This window comes from Callithrix jacchus, chromosome X (assembly GCF_049354715.1).
Source record: "Callithrix jacchus isolate 240 chromosome X, calJac240_pri, whole genome shotgun sequence".
Lineage (NCBI taxonomy): Eukaryota > Metazoa > Chordata > Mammalia > Primates > Cebidae > Callithrix > Callithrix jacchus.
Window position 1 is genome coordinate 115,038,224 of NC_133524.1, and position 14,705 is coordinate 115,052,928.

The 14,705-nt window shown below is 44.6% G+C and overlaps 1 protein-coding gene across 1 annotated transcript in view; it reads right to left on the bottom strand.

Moving 5' to 3' along the window:
* Nucleotides 1-6,352, bottom strand: part of KIAA1210 (KIAA1210 ortholog) — a 71,197-nt gene extending 64,845 nt beyond the window's left edge. Inside the window, exon 1 of the mRNA XM_035288540.3 lies at nucleotides 6,155-6,352. Coding sequence (XP_035144431.1) covers nucleotides 6,155-6,189 — 35 coding nt within the window. The 5' untranslated portion in view covers nucleotides 6,190-6,352. The remainder of the gene's footprint in view (nucleotides 1-6,154) is intronic.
* Between the last annotated feature and the right edge of the window lie 8,353 nt (nucleotides 6,353-14,705).

Genomic DNA, 14,705 nt, shown 5'->3' on the forward strand with positions numbered 1-14,705 from the left:
GGTGAGGTGAGCTCACCCAGCTGGTAGGAGAACAAGTACTTACCTTCACACAGTACCTCTGGGTGAAGGTAAGTACTATATATACATTTGAAGTAATCAAATGGCAAGCCTTCACTAACTTAACTTGGCCTTCTGAAAGCAAGCCAATTCACTAAAACTCATTTCTTCTAGTGAATTATAAAGTGTGCAGCAATTTAAATTGAATGGGCAGTTTTAATAGCTATTGAAGATTTCATGAAAGAGTAAAACCATTTAAAGCAGAAGAAAGAGAGTAGAGAGGCCAAGAAGGGATTACTATAACACATTATAGGATTCGTTCCTCAAATTGGCTATCCACTCAGCATAACTATGAAATTATGAAGGAAAGATAAGAAGCAGATTGGTTCAAAAAGCTGAAAGAATGCTAAAGTAGAAAATCAACTAGGAAATGACAGGGACAACCACATCACGTGTTACATTTTGGTAACTAATTTCCAGAAATAACACACAACAAAAAATTGTGCTATATGAGAAACTGGTAAAAGAAATGAAAAAATGCTAAAGTTGACACAACTGAAAATGCACTTTCAAAGGATTCAAAAGAAGCTAGTGCACAAAAAATAAGTATGTGAGGTGAAGGATATGATAGTTACCTTGATTTAGTCATTCCACAATGTATCATATATCAAAACATCATATTGAATACCATAAATATACACAAATATTCCATTGTCAATCAAGAAAATACATAAATTTTTAAAATAAGCAAATGTAAGTATTCCCATAGAATATGCTGAAATTTTGGCTCCTGATGAAATAATATCCTTTTCCACATTTTTCATATATTCCCAAGGAAACCAAACCTCCCTACAACAAATGGAACATCCCTTAGAATGCTGCTAAAGACCAAATGAAACCTGTCAACTACATCTTTAGAGAAATCTTCAAAAGCTTTTAAAACCATTTTCTCCTAAATGAATTTTTGCAAACACTTAAATACTTTGTTGTAAATAGCTGAAACAAAAAATGCGGCCAATTATTTATTCAAGAACTTGCCCAAGAGCCAGTTTCCCCCTAACTCCCTACAGAGGGTGAGGCTGGGGGCCTGGGACAGTACTTCCCCTCAACCCCTACACTGGTACCTGCCACTCCATTGACACCCATCAATTCTCCTATTGCTCTCATGAATGAAAAGTGCAACAGTGAATGCAAGTTAGTAAAATGTGATGCACAGACTGAGCCCCTTGCCAGGGGATTAGAGTTAACGATCTTTCTTCTAAAACTAGAGGAAAAGGAAAAAAACACACACACAGGAAAGAAGGGAGGGAGAGAAGGAAGTGAAGTGCCACAGGGATCTCTAATGACCACATTAAACACTCCTAATTACAGTGAGGAGTGGAAGTTGGGTCTGACCTGGTAGGCTAAGCTGCAGCTACATTTCTGGTCCTCTCAGATGGCCTAAATTTGCCTTCGCTAACTGAAGGTCACATAGAGCCAGATTTCATGTTCATCATTGTTCTCTCCTCGCAGCTAGGTATGCTGCAAGGTCTTGGGTTTGGGAGAACTGGTTGCAGATGCTATGGGGAGATGGGCCCAAGCTGCTAGAGGACACTTTTAGGGTTGACTCTCCTCTAGCATCTGGATTCCAGGGGGCTACTCTGGGCCAAGAAAGAATGCATGGATCCCCAGAATACAAGCAACTGGACCTGACTAAAAGTCAATAGTTGTGGCTTCTAATCTGAAATTACAACCCATACTGCTTCCAGGGGCATCAGGGAAGTTTTGTAGCCAAGGGGAGCAGACTGACACATAATTTCCAATAGTAATTCCCTGATCAGGTGTCAAGTACCTGTTGCAGAAACTTTCAGGCCCACTTTCCTGAATGCTGTTTTTGGTATAGGAGAAGCTGACTAGCATGATGTGAGGGGCCCACTATCCTGGCCAGAACCTCAAGATTACTAGCAATCACTGGAGTAACACAAAAGCATCCAGGTCCTGTTGAAATACACATTGTCAGGAGTTCATCGTTAATGTTTACTAACCTATCATCACAGGTCAATTGGCTAAGAGATAGCCCCTGGGCCACAAGATGGCAATGTGTTAGCCAAGGGGAAGTCCAGGGCCTAGAAGGCCAGAGGCCTGGAGAAGACAGGCTTGGAAAGAAGGGCAAAGTTCAGGCCCAGAGCACCTGGGGTGGAAAGGGTACTGAAATCGGAAATGGGTTGTAACAGGAGAAACTGGGGCTGCTAAAAACAAAGTTGCCTGGGCTAGGCACGGTGGTTCATGCCTGTAATCCCAATGCTTTGGGAGGCTGAGGCAAGAGAATCACTTGAACCCAGCAGTTCGAGACCAGTCTGGGCAACATAGCAAGACCCTGTCTCTAAAAAAATATATTTTAAAATTAGCCAGGCATGGTGGTAGACACCTGTAGTCCCATCTACTTGGGAGACTGAGGCAGAACGATCACTTGAGCCCAGGAGTTCAAGGCTGCAGGGAGCTATGATTGTTCCACTGCACTCCAAGCTGGGTGACAGTGAGAGACCCTGTTCAAAAACAACAACAACAACAAAAAGTTGCCTGAGCTCACCATTCTGCCTTAGGCTGAATCGACCTCTGCGACAGTCCCAGAGAGAGGCCACAGTATCCCACAATGTATGCTTTTGGTCTACTACTCAGAAGACGATCTTTCATCTATCCAAGCTGGACAGCTCTATGCTGGGAGGCAGGGTACTCAGGATTCTAATCTTGGTACTGCCACTGACTGAGTGACCCAAAGAGAATAGCTTAAAACCTCTGGGGCCCAGTTTATTTACCCTTGAAGTGAAGACATTGTCACCTATCCCACCATTACAGGGTCTTGTCAGATTGAAAAAGTTCTTTTGCTGTGCCTTAATCTCCATCTGTATTTGTGCAATACGGTATCACATAGTTCAAGCCCACTGCTTAATCTCAAGATAACTAGTTATTAAGTTCTGTTGTTATTTCCATAGAGATAGAATAACAGCAGGTTACAGGAGAATTATCAAGGGTTGGTGAATATGCTTACTGGAAGAAGGGAGAAAATAGCAGTAACCAGTTCAGAATTTAAAAACCCAAACTGCTACTCTAGAGATCCATTTGATTAGAGCAAAGTACCAGTGAGGCTCTTGGCACAGCGTCAAGGCCCACAAGGATATGGATGGCTGCTCCGAACATACTCATTTCCACCACTGGTCAGACATTTCAAACATCTCCAGCTCCTATGAGAAATGTATATATTTATACATAAAAAATAGACTGCAATTGTATGCGGGAGAGGAGACTGTGAACCAATTCTGGGTTTCTGTCCGAATTTGAATTTCAAGGTCTATTGGGCTTCATTGAGAAAGTGCAACCCTGCTGATACCGCCAAGTTGGGATTCTAGGAAAATCCCTTGTGTTGGGGGAAGTTGGGGTTGTTAGGGGGATAGAGAGTGTGAGAGTGCCTCAGGCTTACAGGAGGAGCAGTGAATGTTTCAGCCAGCACCATTTCCCTCCCAGTCTTCCTCTCCCACAACACCTGGAGCCTAGGAAAAAGCTCAGAGAAGAGGACCCGAGAGTTCCATCTGCTCGCTTCCAAGCTCCTACTTTCCTTTACATTATCTCCTACTGAACTTATGCCCCCATCCTCCACTTCTTGCAAACTGCTGTTTACTGGCCTCGTCACCCCCTAAGAGGGCAAGCTCCTTGCGTGCATCTTGGTTCAGTCAACAAGATTCCTTCAACAAATATTTGTGCCAGGCACTGTGCTTGCTTGGCTCCAGGAGGGGAAAGGAAAAGTTTCTCCCAGAGGGCTCAGCACAAAGCTAGCTACAGTGTAAGTACATACACTTCGTAAATGTTTACCAAGTTTCCTTTCCCTTTTAGGTCCTGTGTAACATTCTGTGCCACTTATTTGTAATGGCCCTGGTTCCTTAATTTCCTCAAATGCCCTCTTATCATTTCTCCTGTACCTTCAGCCCAGATTCAATAAACCATCACATGAGCTCAGGCTGAGACTTCTTCACCTGAGGCCATAAGAGCAAGCCATTTGGTCCACTGAGTTTCCTTTTCCAACCCAAAGACCTCAGGCTGCTCCAGATTCCCTCCACAGAGAGCAGACATTAGGGTGAAGGGGTGCCAAGAAAGCCCCCTTGCTCATTTTCAAGTAGGAAAATCTAACATAAGCTACCACTGAGCCCCAGGGAGAAAGGGCTTGGAAACTCACCTGGGAGTAAAGTGCTTGCCATTATCATCTCCCTTGGCCCTTCCAAAGCACTCACTGTCAGTATCTCTGTCATCTGGTACTACCATGAGTTATACAGAGAAAGCCTTGTAACATCCACAGCATCCATCCAAAGCCACAGACTGAGGGCACAACAGTGAGGTGAGAGCCGTGGAGACAGGGTTTTCAAACAGTTGCTGAGGACACTTTTATATGGGGATCAGCAGGATTTCAAGAGTCCAGGCCCACTCAGCAGCAGAAAAATGAGAGCATGTGATGGTACTGATCTTGGAGAAGAAGCAGAAATGGGCAGCCAATCTACGCACACCTCCACACCTGAACCACTTTATTCCAGGTGCAGCACCATTAGAAATCACATGGAATTCCACTTTGGGCCTGCAGGCTAGAGGCTGCCAATTCTTGTTCATACAGTGTGTTCCCATGGAGGGAGAGAACTGCAGGGCTAGATCAACCCATGCAACTCTCAACGATTGGAGATTTGCAATGAGTGAGGTGGGTTTCTGGCTGTGAGTATAAGCTGGAATAGTAAAGGAAAAAGAAGAGTGTTCGCTCCATGACTGAAAATCACAAATAATCATGTATACTCATATACCCACTAATTAACCATATGACTAAATCCATTTTGGTTAATATCTTCTTCCTGTTGGAATTGCTTGAAATATTTAAACATACGCACACACAACATCCGAAACAACACTGTGGATACATAATACGAATATACTGCTCGGAGATAATACCCCATCAAGTAACTGGGAGACTGCATATTGTACAGCTTGGAATAAATTTAGAAAATGAAGACAACTCAGAAAATTTAAGATGATTCTTCTCTCCTCATCCATATTCCCCTCTCTCTTTCCATCCCTCTCTCTGCCTTCCTCTCTTCTCTCATCTACTTCTTGCCCCCAGTGCCCCATCTCCCTTATCTCCCTATAAGATCATTTATTGTCAGCCATGCTAGCTGCTTGCTGGCCTCTTACTGATGCCAAAACATCATGTTCTGATCTAACTGAACCACATTAGTTGATAGAATTATTACTGTCAGATATTTGAGTGGTGTCACCAGTCAATGAAATGAGCCTTGTAAAATCCAAGTTTATGGAGTGCTTTACTTTGAGATGATGTTGGCTAGGTTTCTTGATACATATAGAATCTATAGCATTGTCCAGTCTCTCTCCCTGGTCTGTCTGTTATAAAACATCACCCTTGTGCAGCTCTCCCTTCTCAGACTTGAGCCATTTCTTACCAACTCTGGCAAAGCCAAGGCTGTAGCAGTGCCACAAAGTACCCCTGCACCAACAGGAGGGGACTCACTGTGTGCAGGACAGGAAACCCGGGGAATAACTGGGTATTTCCAGGTCAGTCACTGCAGCTGGGCCAAGCTCCCCCTTGGTGCTTCCCTCCTTCTTGCCTTTGCAAATCAATCAACGACAGTTGCAACAACCTTGGGAGCACGTTCGCCTTCCCCTCCTGGCTCCTTGCTGTCTGGGGCCCAGGTGAGCCAGGTAGAGGCGCCAGGCAGGAAGGAGAGGAAGCATGAAAGGCAGAGAAGCCTTCCAGTCGCCCCTCATTTCCCCACGCAATTGACCTGTCTGTGTCCCCCGACCCTCCGAGTCCTAGAAGCTGAATTGAGGGCTCCCCCGCCTCTAAGCTTTCCCACGCACACGCACACCTGCGCGAACTCTCCCAGGTGGGCACCTTCCCCAACCGACGGGCTGCACAGGGGAATGATGTTGCAAGTTCGAGCCCAGAGGTGTCTCTCTGCCCGCTACCCACCCCTAGTCACTCCTCGCCGCCCGTCTTTGAGGCGAACGCCCCACTTGGGCAGGCAGGAGCCCCTGCAAGGCCGGCTGGTTTTCTGCCCCCCTCCACACCATGGTGTCAGAACGCGGGGTGGGGGGGGGGAAGAGTAGGTCGGCTGCACCCACCACTTACTCTGAAATCTCGAGGCATGCGTGAAAGCTAGCCATGGTGCTGCTGAGGGAGCCGCTGGCCGGTTACGTGCCTTGCCTGCTGGGGTGCATGGGAGCCCGTGCTGCGGGCATGCCCTTAGAGGCTGCCACGTGGGGGCAGCTCCGCACTTCAAGCGCCCACACACACGCAGCCCCAGACCCGCAGGCCGAAGCAATAATCAGCCAGATAAAGTTTCTTTTCCAAGGCCTCTCGCTGTCTTCTGATCTCATTCCAAAAAGGGCTGGGCTTGTTCCTTACATGGTTAGGAACTGTTAACTCCCCTTTTTCCTCTGCCTCCATCTTCCCGCTACCACAGCATCCTTAGTGCAAAACACCAGATGCTCTTTCTTAGGCTCTCTGTATCCCTGTAGGGCTAACGAGTGTGAGAAGTAACTTGGAGGAGAACGCTAAGAAAAGAGTAGAGGCTTTTATCCGAGAAGGAAAGGACACTCAGGGCTTTGGGTGTAAAGCCAAAGAAGATGTAAATAAGTTGCTTTCTGGCATTTTAAATGGTGCAGGCTGGAGGGAGAGGGGAGCAGAGGGGAGAAGAGAGAGGCCAGGAAAGAAAGAAAATTTAAATAGCAAGGCTGCAAGCATTCTTACCTAGATGTGAATACTGTTTTTGGTGTTCTAAACTGTTCTTGTTCAATCCTAAGGAAAACTATTTACTCCTTAAGCCAGTCAGGGGCCATGAAGCGAAAAAGAAAGACTTTCCTTAAATTTGCGAAATTTTTTCTGCCCTTCAGATGAAAGTCCCTACCAAAGGTTGTGTGCACACAGGGAACCCCAATTACACCATGGCTTACATTACATGGATTCAGACATGTGGCAGATCAGATTGTGTCTACAGAAAACCAAAAGAGCTGGAGAGAGAGAGACACAGTGAGCAAAAGTGTGACCTAATGTTGACTGCCTGGAAGACATGTAGGGCATCTTTCCCAATCTCAGCTCCATAAAGAGGTGTGTATCCCTACCTTGGCCTCTGAGATGCACAGATCTACAATATTTTGATTTTTTAAAAGTGCCTAGTGGGAGTGCAAAATGCAAAGCAAATGCAGATGCAGGCTTTTGGCTTTTTAAAATGACTTTGAGGAATCAAGAGTTTCAAAAGGTTGTGATTTCTGTGCATGTATTCATGGGGAGTATTAAACACTGTCCAGCTGGGCCTAATTCGACAGGCTTTCCAAATCAGGTTTACCCAAATAAGAATAAGAAGAAAGAAGAAATCTAGGCCGGGGTCCCTTCAGGGGGTCTTGGCAAGTCTGGTAGGTAGCAGGGGCCTGTTTTTCCTTTCAGACTGAAAGAGGCAACAGCCTGCTACTGCAATTTCATTGAGTCGGTTGGCTGGGGTCTCTGGACAGGGCCGTACACGCAACCCTTGCTTGTTAGCTTTGGGGAAAAGGAACATAACTGAGCAAGGACTAAATTTATGTTGTAGATGCTGAATTCTGACCTGTGGCTAGAATTTCTAGCTAGAATTCCTTTCTAACTCAAATTTGTGGTTAGTTCTCCATTATTCATAAGTGTGTACTGCTTACCCACCTAGTACATTTCCTGTAATTGTGTTTTTAATCAAAGAATAACTTCTGAAATGCCAACCCCAGTTGTAACGTCAGCAGGCAGTTAAGAAAGACCAATTTTAATATTGGCCAGAAAACAAGCTAATTAGAAAGGCAAATTTGAATCATTCCCCTCCCACCCAAATAGAACTCACCCTGAAAACAATGAGCTTTAGCACTTTGATAATTAGTGCTCTGCCTAATGCCTTCCTTCCGTTACTTCAAATAATCAGAAGAGTCCACAGAAAATCCATCCTATAATCCCCAAACTGTGTTGATGGCTCCTTCTACTGAAGCCTCATAGCACCTGTGGTCAAGGTTCTAGGGTCAGAGTTGTGACCAAATTTTATTATATACTGTCTTTTGTTGTCCTTGAGGTGTTTCAAATGCATATAATTTGTCTCCTTAACTTAGATTTGAAGTCTCCAGAGGAAAGAAAAACACATTTCTTACATTTTTTTCTTTTCTTTTTTTTTTAATTATACTTTAAGTTCTGGGGTACATGTGCAGAACGTGCAGGTTTGTTACATAGGTATATGTGTGCCATGGTGGCTTGCTGCACCCATCAACCCGTCACCTCCATTAGAATTTCTTCTAATGCTATCCCTCCCCTCGCCCCCCACTCCCCAGCAGGTCCCAGTGTGTGATGTTCCCCTCCCTGTGCCCATGTGTTCTCATTGTTCAACTCCCACTTATGAGTGAGAACATGTGGTGTTTGGTTTTCTGTTCTTAGTTTGCTGAGAATGATGGTTTCCAGCTTCATCCATGTCCCTGCAAAAGACATGAACTCATCCTTTTTCATGGCTGCATAGTATTCCATGGTGTATATGTGCCACATTTTCTTTATCCAGTCTATCATTGATGGGCATTTGGGTTGATTTCAGGTCTTTGCTATTGTGAACAGTGCTGCAGTGAACATACGTGCGCATGTGTCTTTATAATAGAATGATTTCTAATCCTTTGGGTATATACCCAGTACTAGGATTGCTGGGTCAAATGGTATTTCTAGTTCTACATCCTTAAGGAATCGCCACAAAGTCTTCTACGATAGTTGAACTAATTTACACTCCCACCAACAGTGTAAAAGCATTCCTATTTCTCCATATCCTCTCCAGCATCTGTTGTTTCCTAACTTTTTAATGATCGTCATTCTAACTGGTGTGAGGTGGTATCTCATTGTGCTTTTGATTTGCATTTCTCTAATGACCAGTGATGATGAGCAGTTTTTCATATGTGTGTTGGCTGCATAAGTGTCTTCTTTTGAGAAGTGTCTGTTCATATCCTTCACCCACTTTTTGATGGGGTTGAGATGGAGTTTCTCTCTGTCACCCAGGCTAGAGTGCAGTGGTGCGATCTCCACTCACTGCAACCTCCACCTCTAGGGTTCAAGTTATTCTCGTGACTCAGCTTCCCAAGTAACTGGGATTACAGGCACACACCACCATGCTCAGCTAATTTTTGTATCTTTTTGTAGGGACAGGGTTTCATCATGTTGGCCAGGCTGGTCTTGAACTCCTGGCTTCAAGTGATCCACCTGCCTTGGCCTCCCAAAGTGCACATTTTTTTCTTATGTCTGTCATGGTACAATGCTGAGTGAATCAGGTAGTGAATAGAACACCTTGTTGGGGGATTTTACGGTTACTGTTCTGTGGGATCTGTAGTCATAGCATTGACTTGAAAATGACCACATGCTCAAAGGCCAGTCATTAGGACAGACCAGTGGAAGAAAATGTTAGCATACGTGGTAGGAGTTGGGTAAGAAGATAAGACCACAAAAACAACTATTTGGGAATAGATCTTTTTTCTTTTAGTTCAGGCTTTTGGAAAGTGTTCATCATTAGTAAATCCCAAGAGGGCATACATTCCATTGCTTGGCATTCAGGATGGTAATGACCTCTGCTAAGAAAGTTAGGCATATCCTTAGGATGCCAGGCCAATAATGTAGATTTCCAGGTGCAGCATGGCTCAGCCACTTGCTTCTAGCAAAAGATAAAGTACAAACTCCATGAGTGACTGACTCCCCCAGCCCCAGTTCCTAGATAAATGCTTCCATTGCTTTGGGGGGAATCTGATCTTCCTGGCTCCAACCAATGATTCCAGTGAGTCTAAAACATGCAGGATAAATTTCACTGAAACCTTCAGGACTGACTCAAAAACTCTACTAGGCTTTTTTTTTTTTTTTTTTTTTTGAGACAGAGTCTTGCTCGGTCACCAGGTGCCAGGCTGGAGTGCAGTGGCATGATCTCGACTCACTGCAACCTCTGCCTCCCGGGTTTAAGCAATTCTCCTGCCTAAGCCTCCCAAGTAGCTGGGACTACAGGCGCATGTCACCACGCCCAGCTAATTTTTGTATTTTTAGTAGAGACAGGGTTTCACCATGTCGGCCAAGATGGTCTCGATCTCTTGATCTTGTGATCCGCCCGCCTTGGCCTCTCAAAGTGCTGGGATTACAGGCGTGAGACACTGCGCCCGGCCTCTACTAGGCTTTTTAAACTAGGCTCTGAAAAAAATCCCTGTAATCAGCTGGGCTCGGTGGCTCATACCTGTAACCCCAGCGCTTTGGGAGACTAAGGCAGGTGGATCATTTGAGGTCAGGAGTTCGAGACCAGCCTGGCCAACATGGTGAAATCCCATCTCTACTAAAAGTAAAAAAAAAAAAAAAATAGCCAGGTGTGGTGGTTGGCACCTGCAGCCCCAGCTGCTTGTGAGGCTGAGGTACAAGAATTGCTTGAACCCAGGAGGTGGAGGTTGCAGTGAGCAGAGATCGCACCACTGCACTCCAGCCTGGGAGACAAAGTGAGACTCTCTGGAAAAAAAAATAAGAAAGAAAAGAACAAAAAGAAAAATCTCTATAACCAGTAGATCCAGAAATGGAGAATAGTGAAACTCCCTTACTTCTGAGCAGGTGCAAACCACTCCAGAAGGTTCCTCTCAGTCTCTGTCTCTCTTCCCCTTCCTTTGACTCCTGTCTCCCTGCATTCTTTTTTCCCACTCTCCTCAGCCCATCTCCTGAGGCTCACTGAATGAGCTCCCACTAAAGGCTGGCAAAGATGTGGATGGGTTTAAGGGTGAGAAATGAGGGAGACAAAGCAGTTTAGTGTCTAAATCCATGTGACCCTGCTGATTAGAGCATCTCAGATGGAGTGACATCTCACGAAGCCCAGGAGGATGAGCTGGAGATCCGAGTTATGGTTGCTATGGAGCCATTTGGCCAGGCTTCTCAGAGTGCCTTGAGAATATCCGCCCTCACAATGCTCTAGGGAGGCTGGGGGCAAGTAGGACCACCAGATCCAGAGCTGTCCTTAAGCGAGCTAGACTGGAGGAAAGTACACTTGGTAGGACAGAGACCACCCCAGCCCTCCCCCAACATTTGTAAACAGGTCAAGTCTGATATGAATTCACATGATGGGCAAAAATGTAGGAATAGGGTGGAGGAGAGCTATCAAGATACTATGGTGGGATAGGGTGAGGAGAGGATGCCTCCTAGGGAGGAATGCTTACATAATGATGCTTATATAGGCATTTGCTAATGTCAGTTCTCAGTCCTGACTGCTTCTTCCTCCCCCTCTTTCAATTCCTCCTCCTCTCCCATCAGGCAGTATTCAGTCATTGGACATCTCTTGGCTGGGGTTGGAGTAGTGGGGGAGGATAACCAGAAAAGTTGCTATAACTCACCACACTCCTGGCTCGTTCTTGTAGTGGATATTTGGAGGAAGTCTGTATGGTATAGAATCTCTAAAATGCAGTTTTATTACTTTTGGGCTATATCCAATGACACAACACAAACTTGGCTTTAGGTGAGGTCCTAGGGGATCTGCCTGACTGAGCAGAGATGAGAGGAGTTTGTAACTAGACATTGCACAATGTTTCTAAACACACACCTGTCCATCCACCTGCCTGCTTGTTTGCCTGTGTTTCAGACTGTCCCCTTCAGGAGTGGAAACCGGAGCTCAGATGGGGTCAATGATGCTGTGAGTAAAGGTTCAAGGATGTGGAAGACCCTTGCCAGTTTCTTGTTGGATGCCTTCATCTCCTTTCTCCTGGGTGCATGAAACTCTGAAATCATTCTCTCCTCTCCCTCCAGCTATCTGCTCCTCAGGAGCCTGAGAACGGAACAGTGCTCAGGAAAGAGAAATTCAATTTCCTTTTCCCTCACCTCCAGCCATGGCCAAAGTCATAGTTTCCAACCTGAAAATCCCCAGCAGGGAGAAAACACACACATTTATCACTCGCACTTCACTTAGCCTAGAGCTTGGAGGGGCAAGGCATATCCTTCGCAGGCAGCCTTATCCAAAGCCTGCCTGCGCCCCCCCTCCAACCATCAGCCCAGGGAGCAAGGGCCCAGTCAGGGATGTCACCATCATTGAAGAAGGGACACTTGCTTGGCATAGTAAATGGCATTTTTACCACCTAGCCAGGCAGAGAATTGTTCTGGCTTCCTTGGCCAGGCAGCTGGGTCTGGAATGAGTGATTGACACTGGCCTACCCAAACAGCCTCCTGCTGTCATTTTCTTTCCTTCCTTCCTTCCTTAACATCCTGGGGAAGGAGTTCTTAGTGCTTCCTCCTAGGCCACTGACAGCCTGAGCTGAGTGACTGGTCGATGAGACAAGCAGACGCATGTAGCCAGGGTAGCTGGCCTTCAAGAACTTCTCCAAAAGAGAAAGAACAAAAGTGGCTGGAAAATTCTAATGGTACACAAGGTATAAAATGATGAAACTTGAAAGCCCATCTCTACCCTTCACCACCACCATGTCCCAGCCTACTTCTTGGTTTCCTTCTGGGAAACAAAAGAGCCATACGTGTGTGTGTATGTAAGTATATATATATATATATATATATATATATATATATATATATATATATAGTGTACATATATGTTATCTATGTTATATATATATATATAGTTCAAGTGATTCTCTTGCCTTAGCCTCCTGAGTAGCTGGCACTACAGGCGCACGCCATCACACCCAGCTAATTTTTGTATTTTTAGTAGAGATGGGGTTTCACCATGTTAACCAGGATTGTCTTGATCTCTTGACCTCATGATCCACCTGCCTCAGCTTCCCAAAGTGCTGGGATTACAGGTGTGAGCCATCGCACCCCACCATAATGTATCATAAATATATTTATATATATTTGCTATCTTAGCAATCTCTTCATCACAGGCCAAGAAGGTGTTCCTCATACTTTGATAACTGCAGGCTCTCGAATATCCTTGGGAAGGAACAGATACACTGGCCTCTCTCTTAAACTCAGCCCCAAAGTCTCTGTCCTGTTTCCTTAGTATCTCAGAGCCTTGCTGTGTGCCTGGTGACAACAGCTGGTAATAGTAATCAAGCCAATGAACCAATTCATTACTTGTCTTGAAACACCAAGAGCATAGGCCTGCTGAGAGGGTCCTCAAAAGTGGTGTTAATGGTGGGAGGTTCGAGTATCATGCTGAGTCCAGTGCAGAGGCTATTTGAGTTAAAGTGGGGTGGAGTAATGAAAGATGTAGATTTTCAGGCCACCTCGTATATGCTACCTACTCAACTACTGAATCGAACTGCCCTGCTGAATTACCGCCAGCCTCAAGATGACATAGCATTTATATTTCAATGTTCACCTACACAAGGGGCCCAAGAAAAGGGGATAAATAGAGGAACAGAAGGGGTTTTTCTTTTTAAATTAGACTTTTTATTTTGAGGTAGGTTCACATGCAGTTAGTTCACATGTAAATTGTAAGTTATCACAAGTTGTAATACAGAGAGATCCCATGTACCCTTTATCCAGTTTCCACCAATGGTAACATATTATTAATATACAACTTAGTATAATATCAAAACCAGAATGTTAACATCAGTACAGTCAAGATGCAGAACATTCCATCACTACAGGGATCCCTCATGTTGCTCTTTTATACCCACAGCTATTTCCCTCCTACCTTTTCCTTAACCCCTGGAAATCACTAATCTTCATTTCTATAATTTTTTCATTTTCATTCGGCATGTTATATAATGGAATCATGTAATATGTAACCTTTGGGGATTAGCTTTTTTTCACCTAACATAACTCTCTGGAGATTAATCTACATCATTTTATGTATCAATACTTTATTCTTTTTTTGTCGTTGACTGTCCATGGTATGGATGTATCACAGTGTGCTTAACCATTCAACCGCTGGGGCACAGCTGAGTTCTTTACAGCCAGTCTCCATCCAGATGGGAGATATATTTCCTTGAAAATTCATGAAAAGAATGTCAAGCCTCCCAGTACCCAAGGTGAAAGCAGAGCCCAAGAGCACACATAGCAGCTACGTGCCCACAGACTGCTGAGGCTCAAAAACTAACAGTTCACCCAAAGTCTGGGCCCTGCTTCTGCCCAGCAGGGCACTGAGGCTAGTGGGTGCTTAGATAAAGGGGTGTAGGAGGGAGGCAGGCAGTCTTATTTAGAAACTTGAATCTGGACTTCAAAGCAACTAAAGAAATGAAATGGCAACCACATCCCAGGGGAGTGAGGGAGTGGAACTTCTGCCAAATCTGAAATCTCTTGCATATTTATTTCTGACCTTTTGGGCAAGATGGGGGAGGAGGATTCACTTCTAAATGACTTTCTATAGGGAGATATATGGTTTCTCTCAACAGTGGTTACCTCTGGAATGAGAACTGGGGGTGGGCAGGATCTTTCCTTTTTAAATTAATGTACTTCTGACCGGATCGTTTTTTCCCACAATGAGTATATATTCTACTTTGGCATAGAAACAACTAATTTTAAAAAGTCACAGTAGGGTGTGGCATGGGGGAATGAAAACAACTGATTGGCTGCAAAGGTGTTCTGAAGAGAGGGTCCCTGGTGAAAAATGTTTCGGATATTCCTTCACTCCTACTTTTACTTATTTTTTACTTTTTTGTGATTAAAATTTTTTAATGAGATATTTTGCATTCTCATTTTCTTACAGGTCTTTAAGATGGTTATTTTACATTTTTTTATTTTT